Consider the following 17,110-nt stretch of genomic DNA (forward strand, 5'->3'; position numbering starts at 1 on the left):
AGCTAAGTATCTTTCTAATTCGATTTTAGACTAGGATACTACACAATCAGGGTAAGATTGGAAGATATGGAAAATGTTGCTTTTCGGACTCATGAAGGGCATTACACATTCAAGATTATGTCCTTCGAGTTAACTAATGCCCCAACTACCTTCTAGGCAACCATGAATGAAGTTTTCCGACTGAACTTAAGGAAATTTGTGTTAGTCTTCTTCGATGACATCCTGATACATAGTAAAACATGGGTGAATGTTAAGTTTAGGTATGTTCTATGCTTAGAGCAATTTATTTCAATTTTCATAGTTAGCTCAATATCATTTCCAGATTAGCAATCACATCAGCATTAAAGTAAACTGCAGATAGAACATAAACATAAATCGCAGAAGACAAGCCAAGACAAGAGGATACAAGATGTGGCGCTAGCCAGGGACAAACCCCAATGTGGGGAAACCCTTGATCAATTCTTCTTATATGTTCTTCAATAGTTCAGCACAGAGAGAGAGAGAGATAGTATCATAGTACATTTACAGTAGAATTCAACACTTTAACTTATCTAGATAAGAGCATAGATCATCTCTAAGAAGATGATACATGAGATCAATTGAAGACAAGTTGCTTCAACTGATTCTCCATCGTGCTGCATCTTGTCATCATGCTGCACCCATTCACTGAGCTGCTCTTGTCACAGAAATGCAATCAATCATGGTTGTACCCATCACGGTGCACTATGTTGCACCACTCACAGTTGTACCCATACATGCTGCTGTACATATTGCCTCCACTATGTTGCAATCATTGCAGTTGTACCTATACATGTTGTTGTACATATTGCCTCCACTATGCAATAGTTGTACCTATACATGCTGCTGTACATACTGCTTCCACTGCAATAGTTGTACCTATACATGTTGCTGTACATACTGCTTCCACTGCAACAGTTGTACCTATACATGCTGCTGTACATACTGCTTCTGTCCCATAATATGTCCAGCATATCATACCCAAACATGGCCCTGCTGTCACCTACAACAACAACAGCTAGGTGACCTTTCAAGACAACAACCAATTGTAGTGTTGATCCTAAACTAGGATCCAACACCCCTACAAAACACTGTTGAACTGATGTTTGCTTCTGCGTTTGTGACAACCCTGGTTAGGGCATGTGCTGCAGCCCTAAACCCTTATGACAATCCACAAACCAACCCTCAAAGGTTTGCAACATTCCTAGTGAAGCCTCCTCTTTGTCCACGCTGCCTTTGAGGGGCTAGTCCACCTTAACAACCCTCTACGCAGCTCTTTCTGTGTGCTAAGGCCTGCGGCCTAGCACTGTCATGAGACAGTCCCTACGCATGCCCAAACACACCTTCTTCTTTTGTCCCTCTAGCTCTTCGGCCTTCACTACCCAGCAACTCGGCCCTTGAACAACAACTCGGACTTGTCTTGATAGCCCTCAAACAGTCCTAGGACAGTCCACAAATCAACCCAGCAAACTGTCCTCTTCTTGATCCTCTCTTGTTGCGGCTAGGGCATCTTCATACCACCTTTAGGTAGGGCAGCGTAGGGCTTCCTCTAGCTGCGGATTAGGGCCTCTTAGATCTGTGGCCAGATCTCCTACAAGTCTACGGCTAGGGCTCTCCTAGATGACCCTTCTTTGGGCTACGTAGAAGGCATCTCCTCTAGACCTCCTCTTCCACCAAAAATCCAAAACAAGTGGAGAGTGAGATCACAAGAGATGAGTGTTAAATGACTTGAAGTCCTTTATTTATACTAAAACGTTGAGCACAAGTGGGGTTTATTTGGTTGCTGGCCGACCTTGATGAATTGTCCCATAACACTAATAAATTCATATCTCCATGAATACTTATCGGAATCGAATGATCTTTAGATCAATCCTACACCTCTCGATGAGAGGGATCCAAGAAAAATATCAGCTGCCATAAATAAGATGACCCACATGGAGTTTGGCCCAAGTTGCGAATTTTAACACTCCCTCTCAAGTAGGGAGAACTCCATCCACTGATCCATATGTCCGACTGTACTCTCTGCCATCAGTGCCCTGCACTGCTATGCTCTGCTCTGCTAAACCATGAAGAAGAAGAAGAATTGATTGAGAATGTCTCATACCATTCTCTACTGACCCGAAGTCAGTTTTATTGATCCCAGATCAATATCACAAGAGAGTGTCTCAAACCACTCATATTGATCCCATATCAGTTTTGTTGATCCTAGATCAATGGAGGTCATCCTAGCATAGGGAGTACGGTAGATACAATGATGCATCCATCAATAGTACTACTACGGTCCGTAACCCCATTTCCCTGCTCATTGATCAGATGAGAGGTACTTCCCATGAGTCCTAGATTGCATGGGTAGGATGCCTCGATAGGAGAGCGAATCATCCTGTCCACAGGAGAATGAATCATCCTGTCCATTGGTCGCCACAAGAGAACTAATCATCCTGGCCCATAGGAGAACTAATCATCCTGGCTCATAGTCGCCATGGGAGAACTAATCATCCCGCCCACAAGAGAACTAATCATCCTGTTCCATAGTCGTCACAAGGTATCACAGGGAAAGGTTGAACCTATCACTCTGTACATAGCACACCACTAGGGGAGGTTGAGTCGCTCTGTGGTCGTATGTTGCTCCAGTAAGTACCCCAAGCCCCCCAGAGCTCCCAGAGCTCAGTGCATGCAACATGTAGGACCCTTATACGAAGGTCTCTCAACGACTCTAAGTCGTTCAGGAAAATCACAGATTTGACCTTTCCCTGGGGCTTTGACAAAGTGTTTGCGACCTGTACATCAGTCTCAATGCGATGGAGCCTCCTGGCTCATCGACTTACCAGATCCCAGATAAGGTAGTATCTGATGTCTATGTGCTGGAACAATCATCGAATACGGGATTCCTCAATAATCAAATCCCCCCCTGGTTGTCACAAAGAATCACAGTGGTATTCATCATGTGTACAAACAACGCATTGATGAGCTTCCACAACCAGGCAGCTTCAGACGAGATCATACCCATAGCTATGTATTCTGTCTTGGCGGTGCTTATAGCAACCAACTTCTGCTTCCTGCTCATCCATGATATTGAAGCAAAATCCAGAGAGAACCAACACTGAGAGGTGCTCTAGCGATCCTCCACACTGCTTGCCTAGTCAGCGTTCGAATAATCATGCAGCTTCATATTTCCGACAGTGTATCTCAATCCATGAGAGATTGTGCCTGAAGATATCTCAGAAGATTCTTGGCGCCAATCTAGTGAGGCTCAACCAAATATGAGCTCACCATGCTAACTCTATGCATATATACGGACGAAAGTTCACCAAGAACATCAATGCAGATGAGTTTATGAAACTCAGAGGCATTTCCCAAATCTGGTCCAGCATCACCACCATATAACTTCTGAAAGTTAAGATCCTCGAGGTAGTCACGGGCTTGCAATTTACCATTCCATATCTGGAATCCAACTCCCTCTTACTTCTGCAAGTGAGAGGGTCTGCACCTGTCAGAAATAGGTTGTTTCTCAGAAGGTGCCGGTATGAGAGGTCTATCATCCACAACCTTCAAACAATGGTTTGGATCGGCTTTACTTTTAGTGAATCTCAGCTTCATTAGACAGCTATCAATCCTCTCATATTAGGCCCAGGGTGATTTACTTCAAGCCATAGAGGGCTTTCTTCCACCTGTATACATGAGATTCACAATCATGAATCTCAAACCCCTCGGGTTGTTCCAAACCTGTGGACCTGCTACATGAGGGGAATGGTCCCCTTCTAAGATTTTCCTTTGGTACATCTTAGACATGTGCCTTCATGCTCTTCTTGAATTCAGGTATTCGAGTCACCATCTGACTCACATCGATTAGGGCCTCATAAAGTAGATCTCAGGTGTTATAGATGAGATATGTCGTCATCCCCAATGGATGATCCTTTCCATCGATGAATGCCACCCTGTAACCTTTGACTTCCATTGCTGAAATGGACACCAGGTTCTTCTTGTGATCAGGTACATAAAAGAGATTCTGTAAATGAATCGAGTTACCCTCATTCAATTGAGGGGTAACATTCCCTACACCCTTTCTGGGATAGGTGGCATCGACTCCAAGTATAATCCCACGATTGTTTCCATCTCTACCAAATTAGAGAGAGCACCCTTCTATCTGATGAAGTGCCTTGAAGCACTATAATCGATAAGCCAGATTCTCAAAGAATATGAAGGAGAGGGCCAATACAAGATAACACTTCTTTATCTTATCAGAAACAACATTTGATTCTTCATACCTGGGGTTCCTTGCTTTCTCTGAAGAGTCGGCCATTTCCTTGATGACCTGCATTACCTATCATTCCTCTGACCATTGAAGATGTCCTTGGAATGATTGTTATCATCATCAAGTGATGTGTCCCTGCCATTCGGACACTCCTTCGCATAATGGCCGAACTAGTTATCTGCCTTTCCTTCCACCCTGAGATCCGGTCTTCCCAATGAAGTGATCTTTAGGTAGGCCATATTCCGCTGCGCTATTATGATAATATTCTTTGCTTTGATTTCACCCTCGGTGAATTTAAAGAGGGATGAGGAACCCATTGATCCTTTTGTCCATTCCTAACTGTCTTCGGTGATTGCACTTTTACTCTGGCTTGGGCATTGTCTTCACCTCAGCTCTGATACCATGTTAAGTTTAGGTATGTTCTATGCTTAGAGCAATTTATTTCAATTTTCATAGTTAGCTCAATATCTTTTCCAGATTAGCAATCACATCAGCATTAAAGTAAACTGCAGATAGAACATAAACATAAATCACGAAAGACAAGCCAAGACAATAGGACACAAGATGTGGTGCTAGTCAGGGACAAACCCCAATGTGGGGAAACCCTTGATCAATTCTTCTTATATGTTCTTCAATAGATCAGCAGAGAGAGAGAGAGAGAGAGATAGTATCATAGTACATTTACAACAGAAGTCAACACTTTGACTTATCTAGATAAGAGCATAGATCATCTCTAAGAAGATGATACATGAGATCAGTTGAAGACAAGCTGCTTCAACTGATTCTCCATCGTGCTGCATCTCGTCATCATGCTGCACCCATTCACTGAGCTGCTCTTGTCATGAAAATGCAATCCGTCATGGTTGTACCCATCACGGTGCATTATGCTGCACCACTCACAGTTGTACCCATACATATTGTTGTACAGATTGCCTCCACTATGCTCTAATCATTACAGTTGTACCTATACATGTTGCTGTACATACTGCCTCCACTATGCTGCAATCATTACAGTTGTACCTATACATGCTGCTGGACATACTGCTTCCACTGCAATAGTTGTACCTATACATGTTGCTGTGCATACTGCGTCCATTGCAACAGTTGTACCTATACATGTTGCTGTACATACTGCTTCTGTCCCATAATATGTCCAGCATATCATACCCAAACATGGCCCTGTTGTCACCTACAACAACAACAACTAGGTGACCTTTCAGGACAACAACCAACTGTAGTATTGATCCTAAACTAGGATCCAACACCCCTGCAAAACACTGTTGAACTGATGTTTGCTTCTGCGTTTGTGACAGCCCTGGTTAGGGCACGTGCTGCAGCCCTAAACCCTTATGATAGTCCACAAACCAACCCTCAAAGGTTTGCAACATTCCTAGTGAAGCCTCCTCTTTGTCCACGCTGCCTTCTGAGGGGCTAGTCCACCTTAACAACCCTCTATGCAGCTCTTTCTGTGTGCTAAGGCCTGCGGCCTAGCACTGTCATGAGACAGTCCCTACGCATGCCCAAACACACCTTCTTCTTCAGCGTTTTGTCCCTCTAGCTCTTCGGCCTTCACTACCCAGCAACTCGGCCCTTGAACAACAACTCGGACTTGTCTTGATAGCCCTCAAATAGTCCTAGGACAGTCCACAAATCAACCCAACAAACTGTCCTCTTCTTGATCCTCTCTTGCTGCGGCTAGGGCATCTTCATACCACCCTTAGGTAGGGCAGCGTAGGGCTTCCTCTAGCTGTGGATTAGGGCCTTCCCTTTGCTGCGGATTAGGGCTCCCTTTAGCTGCGGATTAGGGCTCTTCTAGCTGTGGATTAGGGCCTCTTAGATCTGTGGCCAGATCTCCTACAAGTCTGCGGCTAGGGCTCTCCTAGATGACCCTTCTTTGGGCTACGTAGAAGGCATCTCCTCTAGACCTCCTCTTCCACCAAAAACCCAAAACAAGTGGAGAGTGAGATCACAAGAGATGAGTGTTAAATGACTTGAAGTCCTCCTTTATTTATACTAAAACGTTGAGCACAAGTGGGGTTTATTTGGTTGCTGGCCAACCTTGACGAATTGTCCCATAACACTAATAAATTCATATCTCCATGAATACTTATCGGAATCGGATGATCTTTAGATCAATCCTACACCTCTCGATGAGAGGGATCCAAGAAAAATATCAGCTGCCATAAATAAGATGACCCACATGGAGTTTGGCCCTAGCTGCCAATTTAAACAGTGAACATCTCAAGCATTTGGAGCAAGTTCTTTCTTTTCTAGAAAAGAACCAATTCTACGCAAAGATGTCAAAATGCACCTTCAGAAAGGAAGAAGTGGAGCACTTTGGACATGTGAGAACAGGGAGTGAAGGTAGATCCAAACAAGATTAAATCTATGACACAATGGCCTAGGCCAATTAGCATTTCTAAATTAAGAGGATTTTTGGGCTTAACAGGTTATTATTGAAATTTTATTTGAAACTATGCTCATATAAGTGCACCCCTAACAAACCTTTTAAAGAAGAACTCATTCCAATGGGATGATAAGGCAGAAAAGTGTTTTGAAACCTTAAAGGAAATTATGTCCACTACACCTGTATTATCAACTCTAGACTTTTCAAAACCTTTTGTAATCGAATGTGACGCCTTAGGTTTTGGAATAGGAGCAGTGTTAATACAAGATGGCCATCCAATAACATTTGAAAGCAGGAAGCTCAATAAAAGAGTGCCTAAAATCTACATACGATAAGGAAATGCTTGCCATTATCCACACATTAACCAGATGGAGACTTTCTTTTAGGAAGTAAAATTTTGATAAGAACAGATCATAATAGTCTTCCACATCTTCTCTAGCAGAAAACACTTTCTACAGAGCAACAAAAATGGATCGAAAAAATTGCTTCTTTTGACATGGAGATATTACATAAGAAAGGGAAATACAATGTAGTAGCAAATGCTCTATCCCGAAAATATGAAGAGTCATCATTGCTTGCAATTGTGGTTGTAGTCCTAGAATGGCTTAATGAAATTCAAAGTGAGTATGCAAAAGATCGATAAACATGCACTATAATCAATAATACTACTCAAAATTCAAAATTTGAATGGAAAAACGATATTCTTTGGTACAAAGGAAGAGTTTAACTAAGCCCAAATTCAAAATTTAAGTCCAAAGTTCTTAAGGAAGCCCATGATTCGCTAGCAGTAGGACATGTGGGTTTCTTTAAAACCTACTATAATACACGCCAATCGTTTTTTTGGAAGGGGATGAATAATGATATTCAAAAATATGTAGCAGAGTGTGATCAATGCCAAAGAAATAAAAATGAGAACATTATGACCCTAGGATTGCTCCATCCCCTAAATATTCCAAACCAAAAGTGGGAAGAAATATCAATGGACTTTATTGAAGGGCTACCTGTGTCAGATGGAAAAGACAAAATCCTCATAGTAGTTGGCAGATTGACCAAGTATGCACACTTCATGGGAATAAAGAAATTAGACTCCGCAAAACAAATTGTTGAGATATTTTGCAAAAATGTCTACAAATTACATAGATTCCCAAAAGTCATTGTTAGCGATAGAGATGCCAAGTTTAAAGGGAATTTTTGGAAGGAAATTTTCAAACAGATTGGAACATACCTTAACATGAGTTTAACTTATCATCCTCAAACAGACGGTCAAACATAAATTGTCAATAAATGTTTAGAAGCTTATCTTCGTTGTTATGCAACAAACAAACAAAATAAGTGGGTTCAATGGTTACATCTCGCTGAATGGTGGTACAACTCCACTTATCACACTTCAACAAAAATGACCTCATTTCAAACTCTTTACAATTATGAGCCTCCTAAGTGGAAGGAATTCACCATTATCGAAACAAAGTTCCCAACAGTGAAAGATCAGTTAGAAGAAACTCAAAAAGTCTTTCAAGCACTAAGAAAAATCTAAATGTTGCAAGAAATCGTATGAAACAAGAAGCCGACCAACATAGAACAGAAAAAATTTGAGGTTGGAGAATGGGTATTTGTTAAGCTTCAGCCTTGCAAACAATTATCCTTAAAGCAGAAAGGAGAAGACAAATTGGCACCAAGGTTCTATGGACCGTATCAGATTAACAAAAAGATCAACCAAGTATGCTTGAGCGTTCTTGATAAAAGCCACATTCACAATGTTTTCCATGTATCTTGTCTTAAAAAGGCACTAGGAAAATACCGACCAGCACAAATGACCCTTACGACATTAGATGATGAAGGAAAAATCGTTTTAGAACTAGAAGGAATCATCACCACCAGGGAAAAGAAATTGCAATCACGAGTCATTAAAGAATATCTTATTAAGTGGAAGAACCTACCAGAAGAAGAAGCCTCTTGGGAGACAAAATATTTTGATCCCTGAGTTCTGGTCAAATCTATTGGGTGTGGTAACTCTGACACAAACATTCTCAAATCCACCCCCTAATGTCAAATAGAACTAAGGGGATTGTCATATTGTGGTCAAACCCAAGGGACAGCATCATAATTGGGATTTTATATGACCAGTCAGGTGGGTCTGCATTATATAAAGACAAACAAAGTTATCCCAACATGAGGTGCAAGCAAATAAAAAAGATGAGAAAGGTATGGGCAAAGTGCAGGAAGCCAATTATCAAGTGTCATAACGCAAATTTGTGATTGTAATTTGTAACTTGTAATAGGGAGTCTCCATTACTAATTAAGACAAATGCTCATTTAACTTAACCATGTGAACCAGGGGTTTCCACATAGGTCATATTGTGCCCTCTATTCCTCTGATAATAGTTGTGCCTCACCCTCCCTGTACTTTTGGATTTCCTCCCCAGTCAAGAGAGGTGGACCGGGCCAACCTCCATCACTTTACTCCACCTTAGGTTTCTGAACAGCCAAGTGTCTATTGACATCTCCCTTCTATTTCTCTTGTGCCATGGGGATTCTCTATTGTTAGTTTGCATACTCTAGGTTCACCCCCATCTGTGAGACTGGTTCTACTTCTGGCTCCTCTTGTGTTGTTGTTATCAATGAGGGGGCTTTCTGTGAATGGTATAGAGGATTGACCCCCAGTGTTGCAGGATCTCGATGAGGTGGTTCGGTTCTAGTTGCATATTATTTGCTTCCACACAAATCTGCATAAAGAATGATCAAATTATGGCCTTGGAAAATAAAATTTGAAAGCAAGTTGAGGGTGGTCTCATTAAAAATTGCATTGTTGTGGTGCTTCCAAATGCAACAGAGTATCTCTTCTCTCAACAAGCACTGTGGAAGGTGATAAGCCATAGCTGAATATATCCTATCAGAGCTGTCAACCATCTTAATAGTGAATATAGAAGAGGCTTGACAATGGAAGATATCTAGGACCAGGTTGACTTAACGAAGCGCTGGAACTAGAACAAGTGTAGGGCCATTTATTCCTCTTGACAACATTTGAGGACATCTATTCCCAAATAGAACATATCTCTAGCAGCAAGCCCCTAGTGAAACAAATACCACAAACAACTGTTTTTTAGGTGTTCTAGAGAACCCTGCTGCAATGCTCCAAATTTTATAGACAACTTAGCAGGCAGTGCCCCACATCTTCCTCTTATATTGAGTCTACTTGCCAACCCTTGAAGAAGTTAGCTAAGTGTACTTTGTTATCAACACAGGTGCACATGAGTGGGCTCATTAGCTCTTAGAAATGTTGATCATACTCCAGGGTGTTCTCTGCAACTATCATATTTAGGTCTTTTAGACCAACACAGATTTGCTGTTTCAACTTGGGTTTCTCAAGCTTGGTAATCCAACTCTGCTTGACTTCTTTCAAGGTCTTATTTATACCTTCTGGGAAACTCTTATAAAAACTCATATACCACTTCAAATTTCTTCTTCACAACATGGTTTCATCTTTCAAATTCAATTATATAATCCTGCACTGTGGCGGCTTTCTTTAAAGTCCAAATGGATTCAGTATAATCATAAATCAGCAACCTTATCTGAGAACTTAGGGAGGAACAACACCACACGATGATTCATGCCTCCATCAGACCCAGATATGTTGATTAAGACATGTAATCATTTAAATGGACCACGTAAACTAGGGGTTTCAACATTTGTTGGTATTGTTCCCTACCTTATATCTGTTTCTGTGCCAATATTTATGCTTCATCCACCATCTCTTGAGTTTGTTATGGGTGAGATATTCAATGACAATTGATTCAGTCTACCTATCTGCATATTCTGCTTTGCGTCTGCATTGTCCTTCAATGAGCTTTTTGACATTTAGTTTTACATCTCTAATGTTGTTTTCTAATGTAGTGTTGTTTCCATTTATACTTGTGTTATAAGCACTGGTTTCTTTTGCAGTTTTTTATATCTTTAGTCTAGCTTAGGTGTTTATGCAAGGTCTTTGCAAAAATTGTTCTGATAAACTGTGATTGGAATTTGACAGGCTACATTACAACCTCCATATTTGGTCGCAAATGAACCAGATGATGACAATATCCTTCATACACGCACATATGACGTGAGCATTACGTAAGGCTTCTTTTCTTGTTTGTTCTATTTCTACTTCTGTACATCTTTGATTATATCCTCAATTTAGAAGAGTTTATGGAACTGGTGCAAACACACACTCCCTAAGGTGATTCGAGATGAAGATATGTCCCTATCTTTTGTGTAAAGTCACTAGTTGGTTTTGATATTGAAGCTACTGAGGTTCTTCTGATCTATGTTGCAAACATTGCATTGGCAAATATATTGCTGAGGGCCAGGAAACAACTTGTCTGCAGCATTGGGAAAAATATTCGAAAAAAATACAAAAATATTCATTTTTAAAATCTTTTTAAACATCCATTGAAACCATCTCCCTATATGATTATATCCCTATTATGGCAAATGTAATAGTGTGTAACCCCGTTGTTATCAATCTTGTTAATTTTAGGTATGTTCTATGCTTAGAGCAATTTATTTCAATTTTCACAGTTAGCTCAATATCTTTTCCAGATTAGCAATCACATCAGCATTAAAGTAAACCGCAGATAGAACATAAACATAAATCGTAGAAGACAAGCCAAGGCAAGAGGACACAAGATGTGGCGTTAGCCAGGGACAAACCCCAATGTGGGGAAACCCTTGATCAATTCTTCTTATATGTTTTTCAATAGTTCAACAGAGAGAGAGATAGATAGTACATTTACAATAGAAGTCAATACTTTGACTTATCTAGATAAGAGCATAGATCTTCTCTAAGAAGATGATATATGAGATCAGTTGAAGATATGCTGCTTCAACTGATTCTCCAAGGTGACTCCTTCACCTATCGTCGTGCTGCATCTCGTTATCATGCTGCACCATGCTGCATCCATCATCACAATGCTGGACCTCATGACTGCTGCACTGCTGTCCCATGTGCCATTGTTGAATTATGTTTGCTGTCCCATTGTGCCACTGCTGCACAATGTCATTGCGGTCCTATCATTGTTTTGTCTCGTCATACTGTTGTCCCAACATCTTACAGCTGTCCCATTGAACATTGCTGCACTATATCGTTGCTGTCCATGCTTGCTGCTGGGATGTCACAGCTGCTGTCCTACTTTGCTGCCATGTCATATCACAGCTGTTCCACTTTGCTGCTGCTGCACAATGTCTGCTGTCCTATGTCATAGGGTTGTCCTATCATAGTTGTTGTCCCACAATATTTGCTGTACCTTGCTGCTGTCCCATGTGACTTTGCAGCACTATGTAGCCTTGCTGTCCATGCATCTTTGCTGCACTAGTCACCTTGCTGTCCCATTTACTTTGCTGCACTAGTTAACAGCACCATGTAGCCAGCTGTCCTATTTAGCATAATGCTTTCCCACTGCTAGTGACATGATCATTCCATGTTGCTTGCTTGCCATTCTGTCCAAGCTCTTTGCCTTAGCATACCTTTGCTGCTGTCTAATAGCCTTGCCATACTGCTGATGGCACTACATCACTGGTTAGGGCATCACCCTACAGCCCTTTAATCCAGCCCTTAAACAATACTTGTGAAGCCCTATCACAGATCTGTTGCACCTACAGCAACTCGGCTTCTCTTCCAGAACTGCCACGCTGCTGCTCGACCTCCACACTTGCTGTTCCTCGGCCTAATCTGCCCAGCAATACGTCTTAGGAACAGCCATTAACATACCCTCAAAAGTGCCCTTTCTCACCATGCTGTCACCACAACCCTTCACGCTGTCTAGGGCAGCCTCCACGCTGTCCCTTTGACCCTTCATACTGCGGCTAAGGCTCCGCTGTCCTCACAGCTCTTCATGCTGTTTAGGGCAGCCTCCTCTTTGGCTGTGTAGAGGCCAGCATATAGGCTAGGGCTTCTTCTTGACAGTGTTAGAGCTTAGACAACGTATTTCTTCTTCTAGACTGCGTAGATACTAGGGCTGTCCTCCTTGTAGCGTTAGGGCTTCTCACTTGACTGCGTCCTCTAGATTAGGGCAGCATTCTTCTTCTTGACTGTGGCTAGGGCAGCCTCAATCCTCCAACGTCTAGGGCTTCCACTCCTAGATTTCTCTTCCACTAAAACCCAAGACAAGTGGAGAGAAATCAAGATAGAAGTGTGTGTGAGAAATGACTCTCAAGTCATCTCCTTTTATACTAAAACGTTGAGCACATGTGGGGTTTATTTGGTTGCTAGCCAACCTTGACGAATTGTCTTATAACACAAATAAATTCATAACTCCATGAACACTTATCGGAATCGGATGATCTTTAGATCAATCCTACACCTCTCGATGAGAGGGATCCAAGAAAAATATCAGCTGCCATAAATAAGACGACCGACATGGAGTTTGGCCCTAGTTGCCAATTTTAACAAATCTCCTGCTTTATCTATTCAAACTGAGCAAAAAAATCCAAAATTTTCTTGAGTCAGTAGATATTTCATTTTTTCAGGTGATATATTGCCAATTTTCAAAATATCACAATATATTCAAAATTGTGAAAAAACTACAAATTTTTCTGGCAATATTATCACCAAGTTTTGAGAATTGCAATATATTGTGATGTGTTGGTGACATATCACCCATATTTACAACACTGCCTCTGATCCTTGAAGAAAAAGCTAATTGTGTTTGAAAATTGGCACCAATTAGCTCCTGTACCAAATCTGCTTCTTTCTTCATATCGCTTTTGTATCTGATATCTGATTGATAGGTTCCTCATACTGGCCTCAACTAAACTGCTTTATAATTTCTGTAGTTATCTCATTTTAAATCTCAAATTGACCACTCATGTATTGCTTTTGTTGTTTTACTGTATTCCTTTTCGTGTCTGGTTGTTGCAGTATCTTTATTACATATACGATTAAATAAAATATATGTGGTGTGTTTGTTGTGTCCCTACACTACTTGCAGAAATACAAAATTGGTTTTCAATGGATAAATTGTTGCCTGATTAAATAAAATGTATGTGGTGTATTTGTTGCGCCCCTACACTAGAAGAAATACGAAATTGGTTTTCAGTGGATAAATTGTTGCCTGACCATTGCATTAGCAATGGTAGTTTGCCAAGTATTTATTTTTCCTACAAAGGCAGCCTTTATTGAATAATCCTTCAATGTTGTTGAGCATCTCCATCTTACTGGAATTTTCAACTTGTCAGTACTTGATGATTTACTAGTGTCTAATACATTTTAATTAAATGCTACAGTGCAAAGTCAAGTCTTCTGAATCGGTGCAATCTGTCTTTAAGATGCAAATTTAAAATAGTAGACATTTTCTGAAACCTGTATCTGATTGTAAATTAGATTTTGACACATGATTGACTTATGAGGTCATCATACAATAGGGATAATAGTGCGACTATCTTTGTTCTTTTTGATTGAGATCATCTCTAAAATAGAGTTACTGGATTGGTCACTCTAAGGCGACACATCCAGGATCCAGCTATCTGCATCAGATTCTTCAGGACCTGGCAGAAAAGGTTGTCAGACCTACTTCCTGCATGATCCATATCGTGCAGTAGGAAATGGAAAAGTAAACAAAATCAGAAGATGACAGTATAGGTTACAAGGGAAAGGGGAGAGGGGCCAGAAAACAACTTATCTGCAACACCCAGGAAAATATTGGAAAACATAAAAAATATAAAAAATATTCATTTTTAAAATCTTTTTAAACATCCAGAGAAACGTTCTCCCTCTAGCACTCTTATCAGCAAATGTTGTAGTGATTAACCCCTTTGTTCTCAATCCCCTGCTTTCACTCTTTAAATAGAGCAAAAAAGTCCAAAATTCTCTTGACTCAGTAGATACTTACTATTTTCAATTTTCAAAATATTGCAATATATTCGAAATTGGATAAAAATTAAATTTTTTTCCAGCAACATTATCACCAAGTTGAGAGAATTGCAATATATCACCAATATTTGCAATACTGCTTCTGATCCTTGAAGAAAAAGCTAATTGTGGTCGAAAATTTCCACCAATTAGCTCATGTACCAAATATACTTCTTTCTTCATATTTCTTTTGTATCTGATATCTGATTAGCAGGTTCCTCATACTGGCCTCAACTAAACTGCTTTATATTTTCTGTAGTTATCTCATTTTAAATCTCAAATTGACCATTCATGTTTTGCTTTTGTTGTTTTACTGTATGCCTTTTCATGTATGGTTGTTGCAGAATTTTTGATACATCTATGATTAAATAAAATGTATGTGGTGTGCTTGTTGTGCCCCTACACTATGTGCAATATAGATTTGGTTTTCAATGAATAAATTGTTGCCTGGCCATTGCATTTACAATATCAAGGTCAGGAATCTATTGCCAAGTATTTATTTTTCCTACTAAGGCAGCCTTTATTGAATAATCCTGCAATGTTGTCGAGCATCTCCATAATACTGGAATTTTCAAGTTGTCAGTACTTGATGATTTACCAAAGTATTCAAAACCAGAACTGGTGACTGGACCGGTCCACCTATCAAATCAGTTTTTGAATTGGAACCGGAAAAACTGGACTGGCCAAATCTCAATGAAATAATTAAATTTTAATGAAAAAACTATTTTTAAGATTTCAAACCATGATTCGAAACCAATAGAGACAAAATATGCAAAATTTGCTCATCTATATACCATGTAAAGGTGAATATATCAAAATGGCATTGAGTGCAACCTAGTATTCAAAACCGGTTGGTTCAACCCGTAAACTGGTCAAACTGGACGGTACATTTGGCCGTGCTTTCCAATTGGTAGAAAAACTGGTTTGAATACCTGTGGGTTAGGGTTTCGGGGCCTAACCAAACATAAACTGGCTGGTTTATTGCCAGGCCAGCCGTGGACCCTACGGAAGGCGGTTTTGTGCCTTTTGAAGCAGTTTTGAGGGAAACTAGGGGTTGTTTCCCTCCAAAAACAACCCCTCCAAGCCTTTAAAAAGATGTCTCCCCTCTCATTTGCCTCACACATCTCATTTGGAGTTTTTGTGAGCTTCATTGTGAGCTTGGAGAGTGTTGAGTTTTTGTTGGAGTAGTGGAACAACAAAGAGTTTGGGCTGAGTAGTAGCCACCATGCCTCCAAAAGCCAAGGATACTGCATGGGCTCATTGTGATATGATTTATGGAAAAATGATCTATAAATACTGCTAAAAATCTATTGAAGGAGGGGGTATTTATAGGTTGATACAACACTTAGCTAGGATAAGAGGCCATGTAAAGCCATGTAGAGCACCAACTGAAGTAATAGGGAATATTAGGGAAGAATACCTTCATAAGTTTTAGACTCAACCAACTAAAAAATTCGTGACTCAGCTAGTTGAAATGTTAGACACTCAACCAATTGAGTTTGATCATGATGAGAAGTGATCGTGTTGATCACTGATATATAGACTTGTAGGCCAATGGCCCTATAGCTTGTAACATTGTTTTTGGACTCTAGATGCCATATAGAGCCTCATTGATTATGTATTTTGTTGCTATGTATTGCACTCTGCGCCATTTTGATATATTCAACTTTACATGGTATGTAGATGAGCAAAATTTGCATCTTTTGTCTCGATGGGTTTGGAATCATGGGTTTGAATCTTAAAAATAGCTTTTTCTCAGTAAAAGTTAATTATTTTATGTGTTTTTTAAAGACCGGTTCATTGAGATTTGACTAGCCCTGGTTTGAAACCTGGTTTGGTAGGTGGACAGTTTTGGTCACCGGTTTCGGTTTTGAATAATATGGAATGCAATACATATTAACAACAAAATACATAATCAATGAGGCTTTAAATGGCCTCTAGAGTCCATAAACAATGGTACAAGCTATGGGGCCACTGGCATACTACAAGTCTACATATTAGTGACCAGCATGATCACTCCTCAGATTCCTCTGCAACCTTTAGTGGTAGTAGTAGCAGTAGCAAAACTAGATATCAAAACTACAAATCACTGCTCAAAGTCTTTAGACTTGGTGTAATGTCCCCATTTTTAGTTTCCTTTATAGTACAACCAAGATGGGTTTTTAGGGTATGTGATGGCTAGGTTGTAGGAGCAGGATTACATCATCAGGGGTCTCGAAGGGGTTTCGAGGAGTTTTTATGGGATTTGATGACATTCGCTTGACATATTCATCATCAGGGGAAATTCTACACAACTTGTTTATGGTTCCGTTTCTTTTTGATAATTCCCGTAAAACGAAGTCGTTATTGAGCATAACTTAATTAATTACGCTTAAGGTGGCATTATGGGAGGAATATTTGATGGGACACCTTAGTGTAATAGCTCATTGGAACCAAAAAGAGAAGATCTACATTATGAGATGCTAAGAAGTGACTTCCAGTGGCTAGAGAAAATATGGTGGGCGATTTACTGTTTTCCTGGATTAAAAAGTGGCTTTAATTAGTCACT

General features: G+C 40.2%; 1 protein-coding gene across 1 annotated transcript in view; it reads left to right on the forward strand.

The window, feature by feature from the left end:
- ATG3 (autophagy 3 (APG3)) overlaps positions 1 to 17,110 on the forward strand; it is a 151,715-nt gene that overhangs the window by 20,937 nt on the left and 113,668 nt on the right. Inside the window, exon 5 of the mRNA XM_089416693.1 lies at positions 10,702 to 10,787. Coding sequence (XP_089272819.1) covers positions 10,702 to 10,787 — 86 coding nt within the window. The remainder of the gene's footprint in view (positions 1 to 10,701; positions 10,788 to 17,110) is intronic.

The sequence above is a fragment of the Pinus tabuliformis genome, chromosome 6 (assembly GCF_031772625.1).
Source record: "Pinus tabuliformis cultivar Carrire ecotype Pingquan chromosome 6, CPIR1, whole genome shotgun sequence".
In the NCBI taxonomy this organism is placed as follows: Eukaryota; Viridiplantae; Streptophyta; class Pinopsida; order Pinales; family Pinaceae; genus Pinus; species Pinus tabuliformis.